We start from the raw sequence: 15778 nt of genomic DNA on the forward strand, positions 1-15778 counted from the left end.
TTAAATTGATCAAAGGTGATGATTAAAACATTTATAATGCTGCAAAAGACTTCTATTTCAGATAAATCCTGTTCTTCTGAACTTTCTATTCATCAAAGAAATTACATTTTAAATTAATTACATTTTAAAATATATTAAAATAGAAAACAGTTATTTTAAATAGTAAAGATATTTCAAAATTGTATGTTTTTTCTGTACTTTGAATCAAATAAATGCAGACTTGCTGAGCAGACTAATTTAAAAACATGCACCTACAAATATTTGATAGTTGAGTCACATTTAATAGAACTCTACTAATTTACAGTTGGGGGCACCATTGAGCTATTTACTAATTGCTAAACATCTAAATTAGTGTGTTTAAATGTGAGTTTAATTTTCATAACCAATATAAAAAACATGTCCTTTTAGTCTGAATGCTGACTAGTCCACACGTGCATTTTTTGTATTTAATAGTTTTATTTTTTTACAAAAATCCACATCAGTACCATTCCTACTAAATTCACAGGTTTGTAATACAATGATAAAGTCATTATTATAAAGTAACATTATTTTATGATAACTGGTTAACCATGTACAGTTTCAGTGTGCTTAGCAGAGCGTTTTACTATTAAAACACAAATATACTTACAAAACAAATTTTACCACATTAATAGTTAAAAAAATAAATTAGTGTTTTCGTTTCATAAAATAGGCTCTGATTTTGATTCTCCCAAGTGCGTACAAAAAACCCATCATAAACCGTACAGTATTTCCATTTGTTAACAAGTAGAAGAATTAGGTAGTGCTTATAAAAAGTGTATACAGTACACTTCAGTGCCAGACTAAAGAACCCACCACCTGACAGTATAAAGGATCTTGCTAAATATGTCTAACATATCTACATTTTGAGGTTTCACAGAAACACAGTTTTCCCATCGTTTTCGAGTGGAGCGCGACACCATCCTCCCTAAGGGAGAGTCCAATTTCCGAGTACCAAACGGGGCATCCACACTCCTCACACGCCATTCAACGGTAATCCCTCTTTTTCTGTGTTTTCCGCTCTCCTTCTTCGTCTGCAGCACATCACGATGACAATAATGATTGCTGTTATTGCCAAAATGATAATAAGAATGGCTCCGGCGATGACACCCACGCTGTACTCTGCAAAAACATTACATCATCGTCATTAAGGTCACTTAACACTTGATTCAGTGAGTGTGATGGACACCACAGGAATTTTGCTGCTCTATTGGTCCCTAGACACAGATATGATTCACTTACAGTCCGCCTAACGGACACATTTCTTATCAATCATGAGTGCTATCGGGTGCATTAAATGTCTCTGTGAATCACACGCTCATAAAGTCCATATAAATCTCTGATATGATACTATATCAGCTATCCCACACTTCATAAAGTTGCAGCCAGAATCCAGATCAGGGGAGAGAGGCTATTTTAAGAAAATGATTCACTCCCTAACGGACAAAATTCCCGACGTTTGCTTTTCCTGGGATTGTTGTGATGAAATACCCTGACAGGTCGAGTTTTAATGTAAAGAGCGAAAGCATTACCACCAAATATTGATGTGTCTTCTTCCGGGGAGCACTGGACTTGGCTGAGCTGGCCGAGTTGTTTGTCAAGAGCACGGAAGGGTAGAAAGGCCTGAACGTTAAAACAGTAACTCACTCCTCGGTCCAAATCCGTCAGCTCAATGACGCTGCTTTTACTGATTTTCTCTTTCTGTAAAGGCAAACATATAAAATATGTATCATATAAATACTGTATATATACCAAAATTTTGGAGTAATTAAAAAACAAGTCTCTTATTCTCATCACAGCTGCATTTATTCATGGTAATATTGTCAAATATTATTAAAATTTATTTCTGTGATACAAAGCTGAATTTTCAACATCATTACTCCAAGTCTTTAGTATCACATGATCCATCAGAAATCATTCTAATATTTGCTGCTCAAGAAATATTTATTGTTATTATTATTATTATTATTATAATAAATGCTAAAAATAGTCATGCTGCCTTTTTTACAAACTGTTTTTTTTTCAGAATTCTTCGATGAATATAAATTCAAAATAACAGCATTTAAATCAGCATTTTGCATAATTTAAATATAAATATTTTATAACATTATAACAGGAAGTTTTGATCAATTTATCGCATACTTGCCAAATATAAATATGAATGTTTTTTCTTTAAATACAGCTTTTTTTTGGTATTTAGAGACTTTTTTTTGGTATAATATATCATGGTGAGTAAAATAAATATTTTTTACATTTTTAAATTACACCTATAATTGCCCTCTAAGTTTAAAAAAAAGTTACTTGTGAAAGAAAAAGCTTCTCTACCTGTCTCTACCTGCACAAAATGACAACTGGTTTTATGTTTAATATTGAGAAATATAATTATGATTTAAAATAAATGTTTTCTATTTTAATACATTTTGACATCTGAATTTTCAGCAGCCGTTTTCTTCATTTGTCTTTAGTGTCACATGATGCATTTACTATTATTATAAATGCTCTTATATTTAAAACTCATATATTTTTTAGAATTCTATGATGAATAGAAATTCAAAATAACACAATTTAAATCAGCATTTTAATCATTTAAATATAAATATTTTGTAACATTATAACTGTCTTTACAGTCAGTTTTGATCAATTTATTTGCAGTTTGGCTGAATAAAAACATCATAGACCTTTTAGGCAATTTTGGTACATTTTTTGTATCTGTTGTTCCCAACATAATATATCATGGTGAGATGACAACAATTAGTTTTATGTTTAACATTGTGAAATATAATTACAATTTTAAATAAATGTTTTCTATTTTAATATATTTTAAAATGGAATTTATTTCTGTGATGCAAAGCCAAATTTTCTGATTTCCTGCTCATGAAACATTCATTATTATTAAAAATGTTTTTTTTTTTTTTTTTTGAGAAAACTCGATGATGAACAGATATCTGAAATAACAGCATCTATCTTTACAATCAGTTTTTTGTATATATAGATATTTTTGGTATTATGTTTAATATTATAAAATATACTTACAATTTAAAATAAATGTTTTATATTTGAATATATTGTAAAGTTATTCAATATGTAATTTATTCCTGTGATCAAAGCTGAATTTTCAGCATCATTACTCCAGTCTTCAGTGTCACATGATTCTTCTGAAGTCATTCTAATATGCTGATTTCTTGCTCAAGAAACATTTATTATTTTTATCAAATAGTTTTTTTTTTTTTTTTTTTTTAGGAAAACTCTAAATTCTAAAATTCTAAGATGAATAGATATTCAAAATAACAGCATTTAATCAGCATTTTAATAATTCAAATATAAATATTTTGTAACAACTGTTTTTACATTCAGTTTTGATCAATTAATTGAATTCTTGCTGAATAAAAGTATTATTTTAAAAAAAAATCTCCTAAATGGTAGTATACATTTTTTTGGTATATTTTTTTAAAATATCAGATTTTTAATTAGAACTATAATTACCATACAGTTCAACTGGCTGAAGTTACTTGAAACAATTTTAACTCAGAAACTGTAAATTTCACCAACAAACAGCCATTAATTTTAAAATAGATAGACTGAACAGTCTTGTAAAACATACTCTTGTTATTTTTATACTGTAAGTCAGGATAGTACTTTAGACTTTAAAAAGTGGTAAAAGAGCTCAGAAAAGTCTGTTTACTGCTCATTGAATAAGATAAGCATATACTTTACAGACAACACTAACCTTTCCTGTGCTCTTGGCTTTCCTGTAAATAACCTTATACTGCAGTTTGTCTCCGAAAACATCCCGAATATTCAGTCTGTTTTTATCCACATCAAAGAGGGCCGTGGGGACGTCCGTTACGTGCAGTGTCGTCTTCCTTTTGTCGCTGCTTACTTCTATGTTAAACTCTGGTCCGCCAATGTCAGCTGAAAGAGACGAAGAAGATTTAATATAGTTCAAAATCGGAAAAAAACAAAGGTATGAAGTTTGTTAGGGATACTGACTGTCATGATAAGGGGAGAATTTCTTAGAGCTGACATGAGGGAACTCAACCAAATCGGAGGAGACGCCCCGCATGGGTTCAGACAGGATGTCAGCGGTGTAATAGTCCTGCAGGTTTTTTAACTCCAGAGTCAGGTCGCATTCAGTGTCCATGGTCCTGATACAGTGCGGCGTGCGTTCTCTGTCCTGCCCGAGTCTGCAATCATCAGACAACATTTGGAATCATAAATTGCATTACATTAAAAAAAAGTGACAGGTTGGTACCTGCTGTAACAAGTCCTGGGTGTGGAACAATGCAAGAGTTGCCAAATCTGCATCACGCGGGAGTTTAATACAGAGCTTTTTGTTCATAAAAGTTTCTTATGCTTTAAACATTTATTAAAAGAGTACCTAAACACACTAATAAATTGAAATCATAAGGTTTATTGACTGTTACAACTTGCAGAGATAAATGCAGTGCAGTTTTAATCACATTACTGATAGAAAACGGAGTATAGACAAGTCTAAAATATATAATATACACCTTTATTGCCCTTACACTTAACACTTTTATTGATTTATGGCCATGCTCAGATTGCACAGTGAGAAACCTTTTGATATAATCAATGAATTATGACTTGATTGGTCAGAATCAATATGAACTGCACTTTTTATTGAGCCTTTCACTTTTGTATTGAAATAAAACAAATCCTATGCAACATATGAAGCTATTCTGTACATACTGTACATTTTACTTTTATATTAAACATGCATGGGCACATTAAAACAGATTTAGACACTTGTTCACTATTACTGAAAATATATCTTTTGACGTGTTGTAATAAATTAGATTTACATTGAACCTGGATGGGTAAATATACAAATTCTAGCACATTTATAACTCTGGATTTAAGGCAATGAAGGGAATAACAATCGGACTGCGTTATAACAACAAAAAAGACGACTTACTTTGAAAATTCAACCGTGTAGGAATAATTTGTTGGTTTTGGACTCCATGTTAACATTGATTTAAAATTGATTGAGAACCAGGTGACGTTCTGTGCTTTTGGGTAGATTTCTATAAAAGAGACAAGCAAATAAATCAGTACGATTGTTTTGATTAACAAACATTGTTAGAAGGATAGACTGGTTAACATACTGAATAACACGCATTTAATCATTATGGCACAGGTACTGTATGTGTCTCACCTGAGGCGCATTCCTTCATGAAAAATAAAACCAGGAGCAATTCAAGCATGCGGAATTTCATCTGCCTGTTGCTTTCCATATTATCCCAAGGCGAAAATACTAATCCTGTTACTGTGTAAAGACCAAGTAAAGCTCCTTTTAGCAGGTAGGATGAAAATTAAGGTGAAACCTCGTCCCAAGTGGTTTATAAAGTCCTCCTTATCGTGTACGTGAGCGCTGGAAAACCAGCCAGACTCTGTTGGAATTCAGCGAGACTAATGAAGCTCCGCCCTCTAGAACAAGTGGGTGTGTCTACTTATGCATATTACCTTTTATGGATTTCCGCACTCATACAGTTTGCTGATTACACAAATGACTAAAGAGCTTAAGGGTTTAAAGAAAGCACGTTTAAAAGGAAAGAAATATATTGTTATATTATTATTAAATTATTTTATTTATATAAATTATTTTTACAGTGTATGAATGTAGATATTCCTCAAGCATCTACCTTAAAAAAAAAAAAAAAATATATATATATATAATAAAATAATGTAATAATTATTCTCTGATACTGCTAATATTAAAAATGCAAGTTAAAATAATTATTTTTATCTTGATTTATAGTATACACACGTCATATTTATAGTGACTTGGAACCTGAGCTAGATGCTTCACTTTATAATCCAGTTATTTATTTGTTAATTTATGATTAGAATATGTCCATTTCTATATAGACAAATATTTTAGTCTTGGATAAAATAAAATAAAATAAAATAAAATAAAATAAAAATCATGGCGGTAATTTATTTATTTACTTACTCATTTACTTATTCATTCATTCATGATTGGAATATGTCCATTTCTATATAGACACATATTTTAGTCTTGGATAAAATAAAATAAAATAAAATAAAACCGGAATCATGGTGATTATTTATTTATTTATTTACTTACTTACTTATTTACTTATTCATTCATTCATGATTGGAATATGTCCATTTCTCTATAGACGCATATTTTAGTCTTGGATAAAATAAAATAAAATAAAATAAAATAAAACCAGAATCATGGTGGTTATTTATTTATTTATTTATTTATTCATTCATTCATTCATTCATTCATTCATTTATGATTGGAATATGTCCATTTCTATATAGATGCATATTTTAGTCTTGGATAAAATAAAATAAAATAAAATAAAATAAAACCAGAATCATAGTGGTGATTTATTTATTTATTTACTTACTTATTTACTTATTCATTCATATGATTGGAATATGTCCATTTCTATATAGACACGTATTTTAGTCTTGGATAAAATAAAATAAAATATATAAAAAAAATTTTTTTACCACACATACATGATATTATATTTTGATAAAACATCTTAAAGCTGTAAATTTATGACAAAGCCTAAGTTTAGGCATTAAATATCCACAAAAAATAATAATAATAATAAAATAGCTATTGAATGTTTCCGCCATGTTTCATTAAACCTTGACCTTTTGCCTTGACCAGTACTCCATATGATGTTCTTAGTCACTCTTTACACCAGTACATCTGCATTGACATATTATGGAGGACAAAAATAGCTGTCTCAAATATCTAAAATGTGCAAAATGTCAACTTCCTTATATCTCCCTAGCAGATAAAAGCAGCCTCTCGATTGCTGCATCAGCTTTTGATTATGTCCAGGTTACAAAAGACAGCAGTTATTTAGGTCAGAACGTTTCAACTGGTACAGAAGAAAATCTGAAATTAGAAAAAGGCGTCAGAAAGCTTCAACCTCACGTCTCATTAAAAAGAAACCTGAGATCAGGAATAAATTAGTTCAGCGAATTAAGAGCTTTGAGATTGTTGCAGAAAAGTGATCTGAAGCATTGTTGGAAGGGATGAGACACAAACTAAACACCGGTGTATGATCTAATCATGCATTATGTCAAATAAGAAGACTTTCAAACTGCTTATGGGCATACAACTTCTCTGATGACCACCATGACAACACTAGAAATTACTCATGGCGTGCTCACAATTTGTATTTCGGGAAGCATGACTACAGTTCTGTCCCAGTTTCAGGCGGCATGTGACGCGGGTACTAGTAAAGCGCTGAATACCAGCAGGGTTCTTTTGCCTATTCAGATCCTTATGCTAATGAGGAGCTGGTAGCTCACTCTCGCCTGTGGTCTTGCATGTTAAAACGCTTACAGGACTCAGCGCTTCCAGTGAAACTCACCCAAAACCACTAAGAGATATGATCAGACTGGAAAAGGGAGGTTTTCCTGTAAGTCTCATGATTATGTAATATCTGAAAATCTTCAATTTTTTAAGTGTGCAGGGATATTCGATGCCTACACTTTGTCATAACTGGCAATGAGAAAAACCACCAACATGATGTACTCAAAATGTACTCACCCTATAAGGCTATCTAAGATGTAGATAAGTTTGTTTATTCCTCAGAACATTTAGAGAAATGTAGCATTACATTAAATCACTTGCTCATCAATGGATCCTGTGCAGTGAATGGGTGCCGTCAGAATGAGAGTCCAAACAGCTGACACATACACACACTTCTTTCATAAATTGCATTGACTGCTCTAAAATGAGACACCAATGCTTCAGGAGTTTAGGACAGAATAGGACATTGCTTATTCAATATGTTTTATTTCCTATTTGGGTTTATGCATATACTTTAGTTTTTTCAAGATGAATTGTTTTTTTTCCAAGGCATTGTTAGATGCCAGTGTTTCCTGTCATAACTATCCAAACATTTGATTTTAAAACCAGCATCATAGCTATTAAACTATTTCTTATGATTTTAAATCAGTATTTAACCCCCGAATTATCTCAACGTAAATAAGAAGTGTTAAGTCTGAATTTGCTTTAAATTAAATTATTACACGGATCTGTGGAATGCTTGATTCTGATTGGTCAGTCATGACGTTCCAAGGTATGTTGTTCCCTGATAACAACTGGTAAAAGCTAATAACACAGACTCATCCGGGCAACTTAAGTCGGCGCTATATGCTTGATAGTTTTTCCTTGGTGGAAGTTTTGCGTTTGGTTAGCTAATAAATGTTTAAATCTCAATTCAGTGTTATGTGGACAATTTCTTAATTCTGTCAACTTACTGCTTGCTAGCAACTGATTTCTTCATGGAAGTTTTGCATTCAAATATTTCAACTCAGACCAGTGTTTTGTGTCTATTACTTACTTTTGTGGCAATCAGCTGTATAATAAGTGGGATAATGTACATCCATCCAGTTGTTATCACAAAATATTGATGTATATTATCCCTTACTTATTATAATCTTAATTCAAGTGATGAAGGATTTTGAAAGTCTGACAATAATCAGTGTTGAGTGCTACCGTAAGGTTAACTCTGCCTGGTTTAAATGTTTTAAAATGATTAATAGTTGAAAATATTAGAAATTTAGAAAAGTAAAAAGAGAAAAGTAGTTACATTACTTTAATAAAGTAATTGAAAAGTTACACTACTTATTACATTTTAAATAGAGTAACTTGTAATCTGTAACCTATTACATTTCTAAAGTAACCTTCCCAACACTGTGTGTAAGGCAGGGGAAGGCTTTTCAAGAATATGAAATGAAAAGTGTTGAATTGCAGAATTCAATTTAAAATCTGTTTATGTTTGCATATTAAGAACGTGTGAGAATTCTTCTCACACGTATTTCAATCACACGTGACTCCGGTGAGTTTATGAATGCAACGGCCAATCAGAATCCTTCAGATGAGTCATCGCTGAATCCCCAGAGCACACAGAACACTCTCAAGAATTCTCTCATCATAAACAACAAAGTACAGATGTACCTATCATGTAAGTAAGAGATTCATTCATCAAACAGTGTATAAACAGCTTCACCGATTATAACAGGTGTTTTTTTTTCTTTGCTTAATCCGCCGATGCACAAAAACTGTATTTATATATCATTCATGGAACATTTTAGAGAACATTCAAAGTATCAACATTCAAATGTTGTTTGCAAATTGCTAAAATGGAATGTTCATAACCAAAAATATGTTTTTAAACCATTTTAAAAACTTGATATTTTGAACATTCTGAGAACAGTCGGAAATAACATAATCTTGGAACATAATTTTGTTAGCTACTTTTTCCAATCATTATAAAACTATAAATCTGATGGGTTAGTAAAACACATTCTGCACAGTTTGAGATACAGTTCCTGCTGAGAGCACAAACAGTGCTAATATTTGGGGTTATTGTGGGTTTATTCATAGTCATTCGTTTATTTATTTAAAAGGAGACAGGACTATAGTTGACCACTCCAAATACTCAATTTAAATAAAATTTCATGGACAGTTGAAATTCATGAATATGAATATATATGTGACCCTGGACCACAAAATCAGTCATAAGGGTCAATTTTTCCAAATTGAGATTTATACATGATCTGAAAGCTGACTACATAAGATTTCCACTGATGTATGGTTTGTTAGGATACAACTATTTGAAAATCTGGAATCTGAGGGTGCAAAAAAATCACAATATTGAGAAACTCACCTTTAAAGTTGTCCAAATAAAGTTCTTAACAATGCATATTACTAATCAAAAATTAAGATTTAAATATTTACAGTAGGAATTTTACAAAATATCTTCATGGAACATGATCTTTACTTAATATCCTAATGATTTTTGGCATAAAACAAAAATCAATCATTTTGACCCATACAATGTATTTTTGGCTATTGCTATAAAATATACCCCAGCGACTTAAGACTGGTTTTGTGGTCCACATGTGTTTTTCTTCACATGTGAATCATAATCCATTTTTGTTCTACAATAGAACTGATCTGCTGTGGTGACTCCTCCCTATCATTATGCCTCTGGGGTTTTCCTGACCTTTCTGATTACCCAGATCATCTCAAGTGCTTCTGCAAAAACCTGTGAGAGGATGTGAGGTCAGAAACAATGGCCAGAGTCTGAGGTTTGGCTGAACTCACTTACATTCTTTAAAACCTCACTTAGCACCTACAAATTCATACCTTAGACACCTTAGACTGTAATAAAAATGATAGGTTTAGGAAAACATTCATAAAGATTAATAAACAAAAAATGCTTTTGTTTAACCTTTCTATGGATTACAGGAAGTGACATACTAACCTTTCCGCAAGTGTTTTCTTTTGTGTTCTAATACATAAAACTGAACTTATAAACAATTATTTATTATTAAATTTAAATTATTAATAATCTTATTATTAAAATTAAAAGCTTTTTTCCAAATAATACAGTTGTGGTCAAAATTGTAAATACACTTGGCAGTTTTTGCAAAATAAGAGGGATCATACAAAATGCATGTTATGCAAGTCAGTACTAAATATTAAAAATGCATTTTGTTTGATTCCTCTTATTTTCGTAAAATAATTAACATTTTGCAGATACTGCAAAGTCTATGTAAGATTTTGACCATAACTGTAAATAAAATATATAAATTTGCATTTTTAAGTGAGTTTAGGCATCAAACCAATGTACAATATGAAAAATAGATATTATATTTTAAAGTTTTATGAAATTAGTGGTTAATTAGAGTTAATAGAGAAAATAGGAAAAATGAGCATTACAGTTGTGACCACCGTTAGTAAATACAACAAAGAAGCTTGTGAAAATCCGCATTGTTGATTCATTTGATCTTTTATTCAAAGCATTCACAAAAATGTAACCTTTCACTGAAGAAAAACTATTGAAAATAGTGTGAAAATCTCATTATGCAATGAACAGAAAGCCATAGCTGGACAATTTCATGTTTATAGTCACCCTAGTGTGCTGAAAATGTAATATATTTAAAATGTATTTTACAGATAATAATAATTCGTAGGAGTGTTAATAATTATGGCCAAAGTATATTTTAGAATAAAAACTCATAATAAGATTTCCCCCCAGTTTTTAAGTTATTTTACTTCAATGAAAAGTTGAATGAAAGACCAAAATGCAGATTAATTTCCACAGCCTTCTTTGTTCATATTTACCAAGGGTGTCAATAATTCTGGTCACACCTGTAATTAAAAAGTCAGTATTGGCTGATAAATTTTAATATTCAATATTGGCCATTAAATTTGGTTGATAGTTATGACCAATATATCATACATCCCTATTAATGATGTTTTTGTCTGATTTGGAGCTTAAAGGATTTAGTCACAATGTACCTTTATCGTATGAAACAACAGTCTTCAAAAAATCTCCATGTTTTTCACGGAAAAAAAGTAACAGCGTACAGGTTTGGAATAACATAGTGCAGTGATGAAGTGAAGAACAACATGAGTAAATGATGACTCTGTGTTTTTATTTTTTGATAAATTATTCCTTTAAGAAAAGTCGTGCTAAAAGGAAATCAGGTCATTTTATCGCATTATTGTATTTCCATGGCATGTTTTGCTCTCCAAATTGGAAACAGCATCCTAATTTAAGGATCAATAAATTACGCTTCAATGCAAAGTCCCCTGGGCCGATGGCAGATTAGTTATTACTTTCAGAACTCCAGGGCAAAGTTTCTTTTGTGTTGGCTTGCATCTTCAACCTTTTCCCAGGTTCAAATTCAAACATTAATATATATACATAGTGTTTTACACATGTTAGGAACCAAGCAAAACAAATCGAGAACATAATTTTCCTGAGGTGAGGTCATTTCAGGTCTTTTAATGGAATCTGTTTCATGTTTTCATGACAGAGAAAATGTTAAGACAAACACATTTTGCTGTGAGTTTAACCCTTCTGTTTTGACAGCCTCCAGGCGATTCCTACAATAGTCACCCTAAGACGTTGTTATACCTCATTTAAGTGTGTCATCCTGAATCAGGCTTCCATATTCCGAGAAGAATACGCTTTTGAACTTTGAAAAGTTTTTTACTGTAACAAGTAGCAAAAAAACACCTGATAACCTGAAACACCAGACGCATACATAGCCAGTGAATAAATAATTCCACAGGGTATGGACTTCCAGAAATAAGGTTCCCACAGCATGTCCTGTATAATCACTCGCACCATTATGGCAGGTCTGGAAGCAACTTCCTGTTTAACTCTGGGTCTCATTTGTCAACTCTTTATGTTGTTAGTTTAAATAGAGTCTGGAGCGCCGGTGACACAAAAAAGGAGCTGCATTTATCTCACAATTATGCTCATTATTGGGATCGGTGCACGTTAACAGACATTACGCACTCGTTTCAGAGTCAAACAGCAGACAGGGGCTTTGGGTTTGTGCTCTTATCTCCAAGCTGCGAACAGATGTTAGACAAGAAGTCAACAGTAGATTTACATTCTTTTACACTATCAGATGAAGGTGTTCCAAACACTAGTCGAGGTACATTCCACCCTATAAAGTAGACTTCACAGAGCCAAAGTCACCATGAAATCAAAGTTGACCATTCTTATTTTTTAAGTTAGTTGCAGTGTTTATTATACATTTTATATCTGTGCACATCATAACGTTTTAAAATTTATATGCCCTCATAAAATGTATATGCCCTCATTATATGCCCCTTTTCTCTTGCAGCAACATTTCTTCTCTTTTCCTTGATTATGTATGTCTCAGTGTGAGGGTGGGACAACCTGTAGCAAACGATCCAGTGGTGCAATCAATTCCCAGCAGACCAAATAAAAGCCCGCCTTATATTTTTTTCTTAATTTTACGTGGATATACAGCACTATAAGGAAGAAAAGACAATCGCAACTTACGTTTCATGCTAACTTTAACTGAGATTCCATATCATAGGGTGTGTATTTGTTCAGTCCCATTTAAAAATGTTGTATATGACATATTTTGCCCTATATCAAACGTGATATTGCCATATGTTTCCTGTTTCCATTGTTGCCAAGTCTGCGGTTTTCCTAGAGAATTGGGCTACTTTAACACTGTTGCCAGAGATTGTTTTTCATGTCTGTGGGTTGAATTCCAATATACCAGTTACCTAGTTTTGAGCTAGTTTTGAGTATAGCAATTGGGCGGGTTTTGTTGTGAAAACTGGAAACCCTGCCTGTATCACTCCACTTACTGTAATTCTCACTGAGAGTGTAATGGTGGACACCCAAATCCATTGTAATGTCATAAATAATGCTGTTTTCGTGCCACTGAATGTAGTTTTAAGTTTTTAGGTGACAATGTATTTGTTTAGACTACAAAAATATGCGGGTTGTTAATAAAGATAATGCCTATTTGAACATTTTTATCAATGTTTTTGGAGATGTGAGCTCCAGGGCGTCAGCCGCCGTTCAGCACTCACGAACCTACCGAGAGCAACCTTACCTCGGCCAGATTTTCTGGAATTTGTCGCTGGTTCTGATATCTCTATAGTGGTGAGATATAACATGAGATATAATTAGTTTTGGGTAAATCTATTGGGCAGTCTTCGGTCTCATTAATCTATTATTTGTTCCTGAGCAAATAGTTTTGGCTGAGGGCAAAATCTCATCACTTTATATTTTATGTAAGTTCAATGCTGTGTATCAGAGTGCTGCTTTTGTACTTTTGACTGAATTGGCTAGCAACTTTTATGATTGTGGCTGTGGTTGTTCATTAAATAAATGTTTTATACAATAAATAATATTTTATATAAACAATACCAGTATGTAATAATGTTTAGTATTGGGAAACAATGTGTGTGTTTGTGATAGTGATTAGTTTCATTGTTTCACCATTAGATGTCAACAAGAGTTTTTTACGAGTGAGTCAGTAAAGACTTTTATACTAAAAGAGACTAAAACACTTGTTGTGAACAAGGAAGTTGTTTTTACTTTCAAAAACACCTTGTAAAATGTATCCAACAAATGCACTGAGCAGCACTTAACAGATGAAAGAATAGTATGACAAAGATATCGCTCTCCTCAGCGGACAGTCAAACTAATGTTTTATTGTGAATATGAGATTGAGCTGAAGAATGAATGCGTATCAGATGCAGGTAATCACTCTCGCTCAGTCCATCTCTCTCTCATAATACAGTGAGTATTTAATACCTTAATACAGTAAGCTTATAATGAAACAACTCAATGTTTATTCGTTGCTAGATTTAAAGTGACGTTTTGAATTGGGCTCAGCTGTTAAACTGTCAAACTGAGATTGGAATCTGTGGCAGAAGGAAGTAGTTTGAACAAAAGAAGGTGTTTAAAGACACTCCCTTGTTGTTTCTGATGTATTTACACACTTGTGCTGTCAAACTGTTATATAAACGCAATATCACACTCGTAGCTGTGCAATAGGGCTGTATATCAGCATGCTGTGATTACCTATGGCAGAGTCGTGTAATATCGCTCATACAATATATGCATGTATCTAGCCTTATGCTAGAAGTCACCATTAATAGATGAAGAGATAATATGACAAAGATATCGCTTTCCTCAGCGGACATGTTATACTGTTATATAACTGCTATATAAACGCATTATCACACTTATAGCCGTGCAATATGGCTGTATATCAGCACGCTGTGATTACCTTCGGCCCGAGTCGTGTGATATGGCTCATATAGTATATGTATGTATCTAGCCTTATGCTAGAAGTCACCCTTAACAGATGAAGGGATAGTACGACAAAGATATCGCTCTCCTCAGCGGTTATTCAAACTAATGTTTTATTGTGAATATGAGATTGAGCGGAAGAATGAATGCTGTATCAGATGCATGTAATCACACTTGCTCAGTCCATCTCTCTCTCATAATACAGTGAGCTTTTAATACAGTAATACAATAAGCTTTTAATGAAACATCTCAACGTTTATTCGTTACTAGTTCTAAAGTGACATTTTCTAATTAGTTTTCTATCTCAGCTTTTACACTGTCAAACTGAGATTTGAATCTGTGGCAGAAGGAAATAGTTTGAACAAAATAAGGTTTTTAAAGACACTCCCTTGTTGTTTCTGATGTATTTACACACTTGTGCTGTTAAACTGTTATATAAACGCAATATCACACTCGTAGCCGCGAAATATGGCTGTATATCAGCACGCTGTGATTACCTACGGCCGAGTCGTGTGATATTGCTTATACAGTATATGCATGTATCTAGCCTTATGCTACAAGTCACCCTTAACAGATGAAGAGATAGTATGACAATGATATCACTTTCCTCAGCGGACATGTTATACTGTTATATAACTGTTATATAAATGCAATATCACACTCGTAGCCATGCGATGTGGCGGTATATCAGCACACTGCGATCACCTACGGTATCAAGTCCTGTAATATTGCTCATATAGGTATTTATCTCATGTGTCTGTATATTATTTTTTTGATATTTCTGTAAGATGAAGTGAGCAAGATCATGCAGTAGCTTTATGAAACAGTCCTGAAACAGAAAAACAGTGTTCAACTGTTTTTGCATGTTCAAATGGCACAGTAGGAAACACTTCAGGAAACAAATTGATTGCAATTAGAGAAAAACAACAATCTGATGTGATTCAGATAAAAAGCCCAATGGCTACAAAAAGAGAATGCAGTAAATATAAATATTTTTTCTACAATAGAGCTTAGTTAATTAGGAATAATCACAAACATGCATTCAAACATTTGAAACAACATATTAGCTCTCAGTTACTGGACGAAACTTATCAAACTTACATTCCCGGGTGAAAAGGGCGTGA

The 15778-nt window shown here is 32.6% G+C and overlaps 1 protein-coding gene across 2 annotated transcripts; it reads right to left on the reverse strand.

Moving 5' to 3' along the window:
- Positions 1-435: 435 nt before the first annotated feature.
- On the reverse strand, positions 436-5433 carry f3a (coagulation factor IIIa). 2 transcript variants are annotated; one of them, XM_051098526.1, is made up of 6 exons: positions 5195-5433; positions 4955-5063; positions 4009-4202; positions 3746-3930; positions 1554-1719; positions 436-1052 (listed from the first exon to the last, which is right to left on the reverse strand). In XM_051098526.1, the coding sequence occupies exons 1-6, from the start codon at positions 5271-5273 to the stop codon at positions 1006-1008; spliced, it is 780 nt and encodes a 259-aa protein (XP_050954483.1). In that variant the 5' UTR covers positions 5274-5433; the 3' UTR covers positions 436-1005. The 2 variants fall into 2 exon arrangements, with proteins under 2 accessions (XP_050954483.1, XP_050954482.1); XM_051098525.1 differs by having other exon boundaries at positions 438-1140; positions 1551-1719; positions 5195-5432.
- Between the last annotated feature and the right edge of the window lie 10345 nt (positions 5434-15778).

This window comes from Labeo rohita, chromosome 24, assembly GCF_022985175.1.
Source record: "Labeo rohita strain BAU-BD-2019 chromosome 24, IGBB_LRoh.1.0, whole genome shotgun sequence".
Classification (NCBI taxonomy): Eukaryota; Metazoa; Chordata; class Actinopteri; order Cypriniformes; family Cyprinidae; genus Labeo; species Labeo rohita.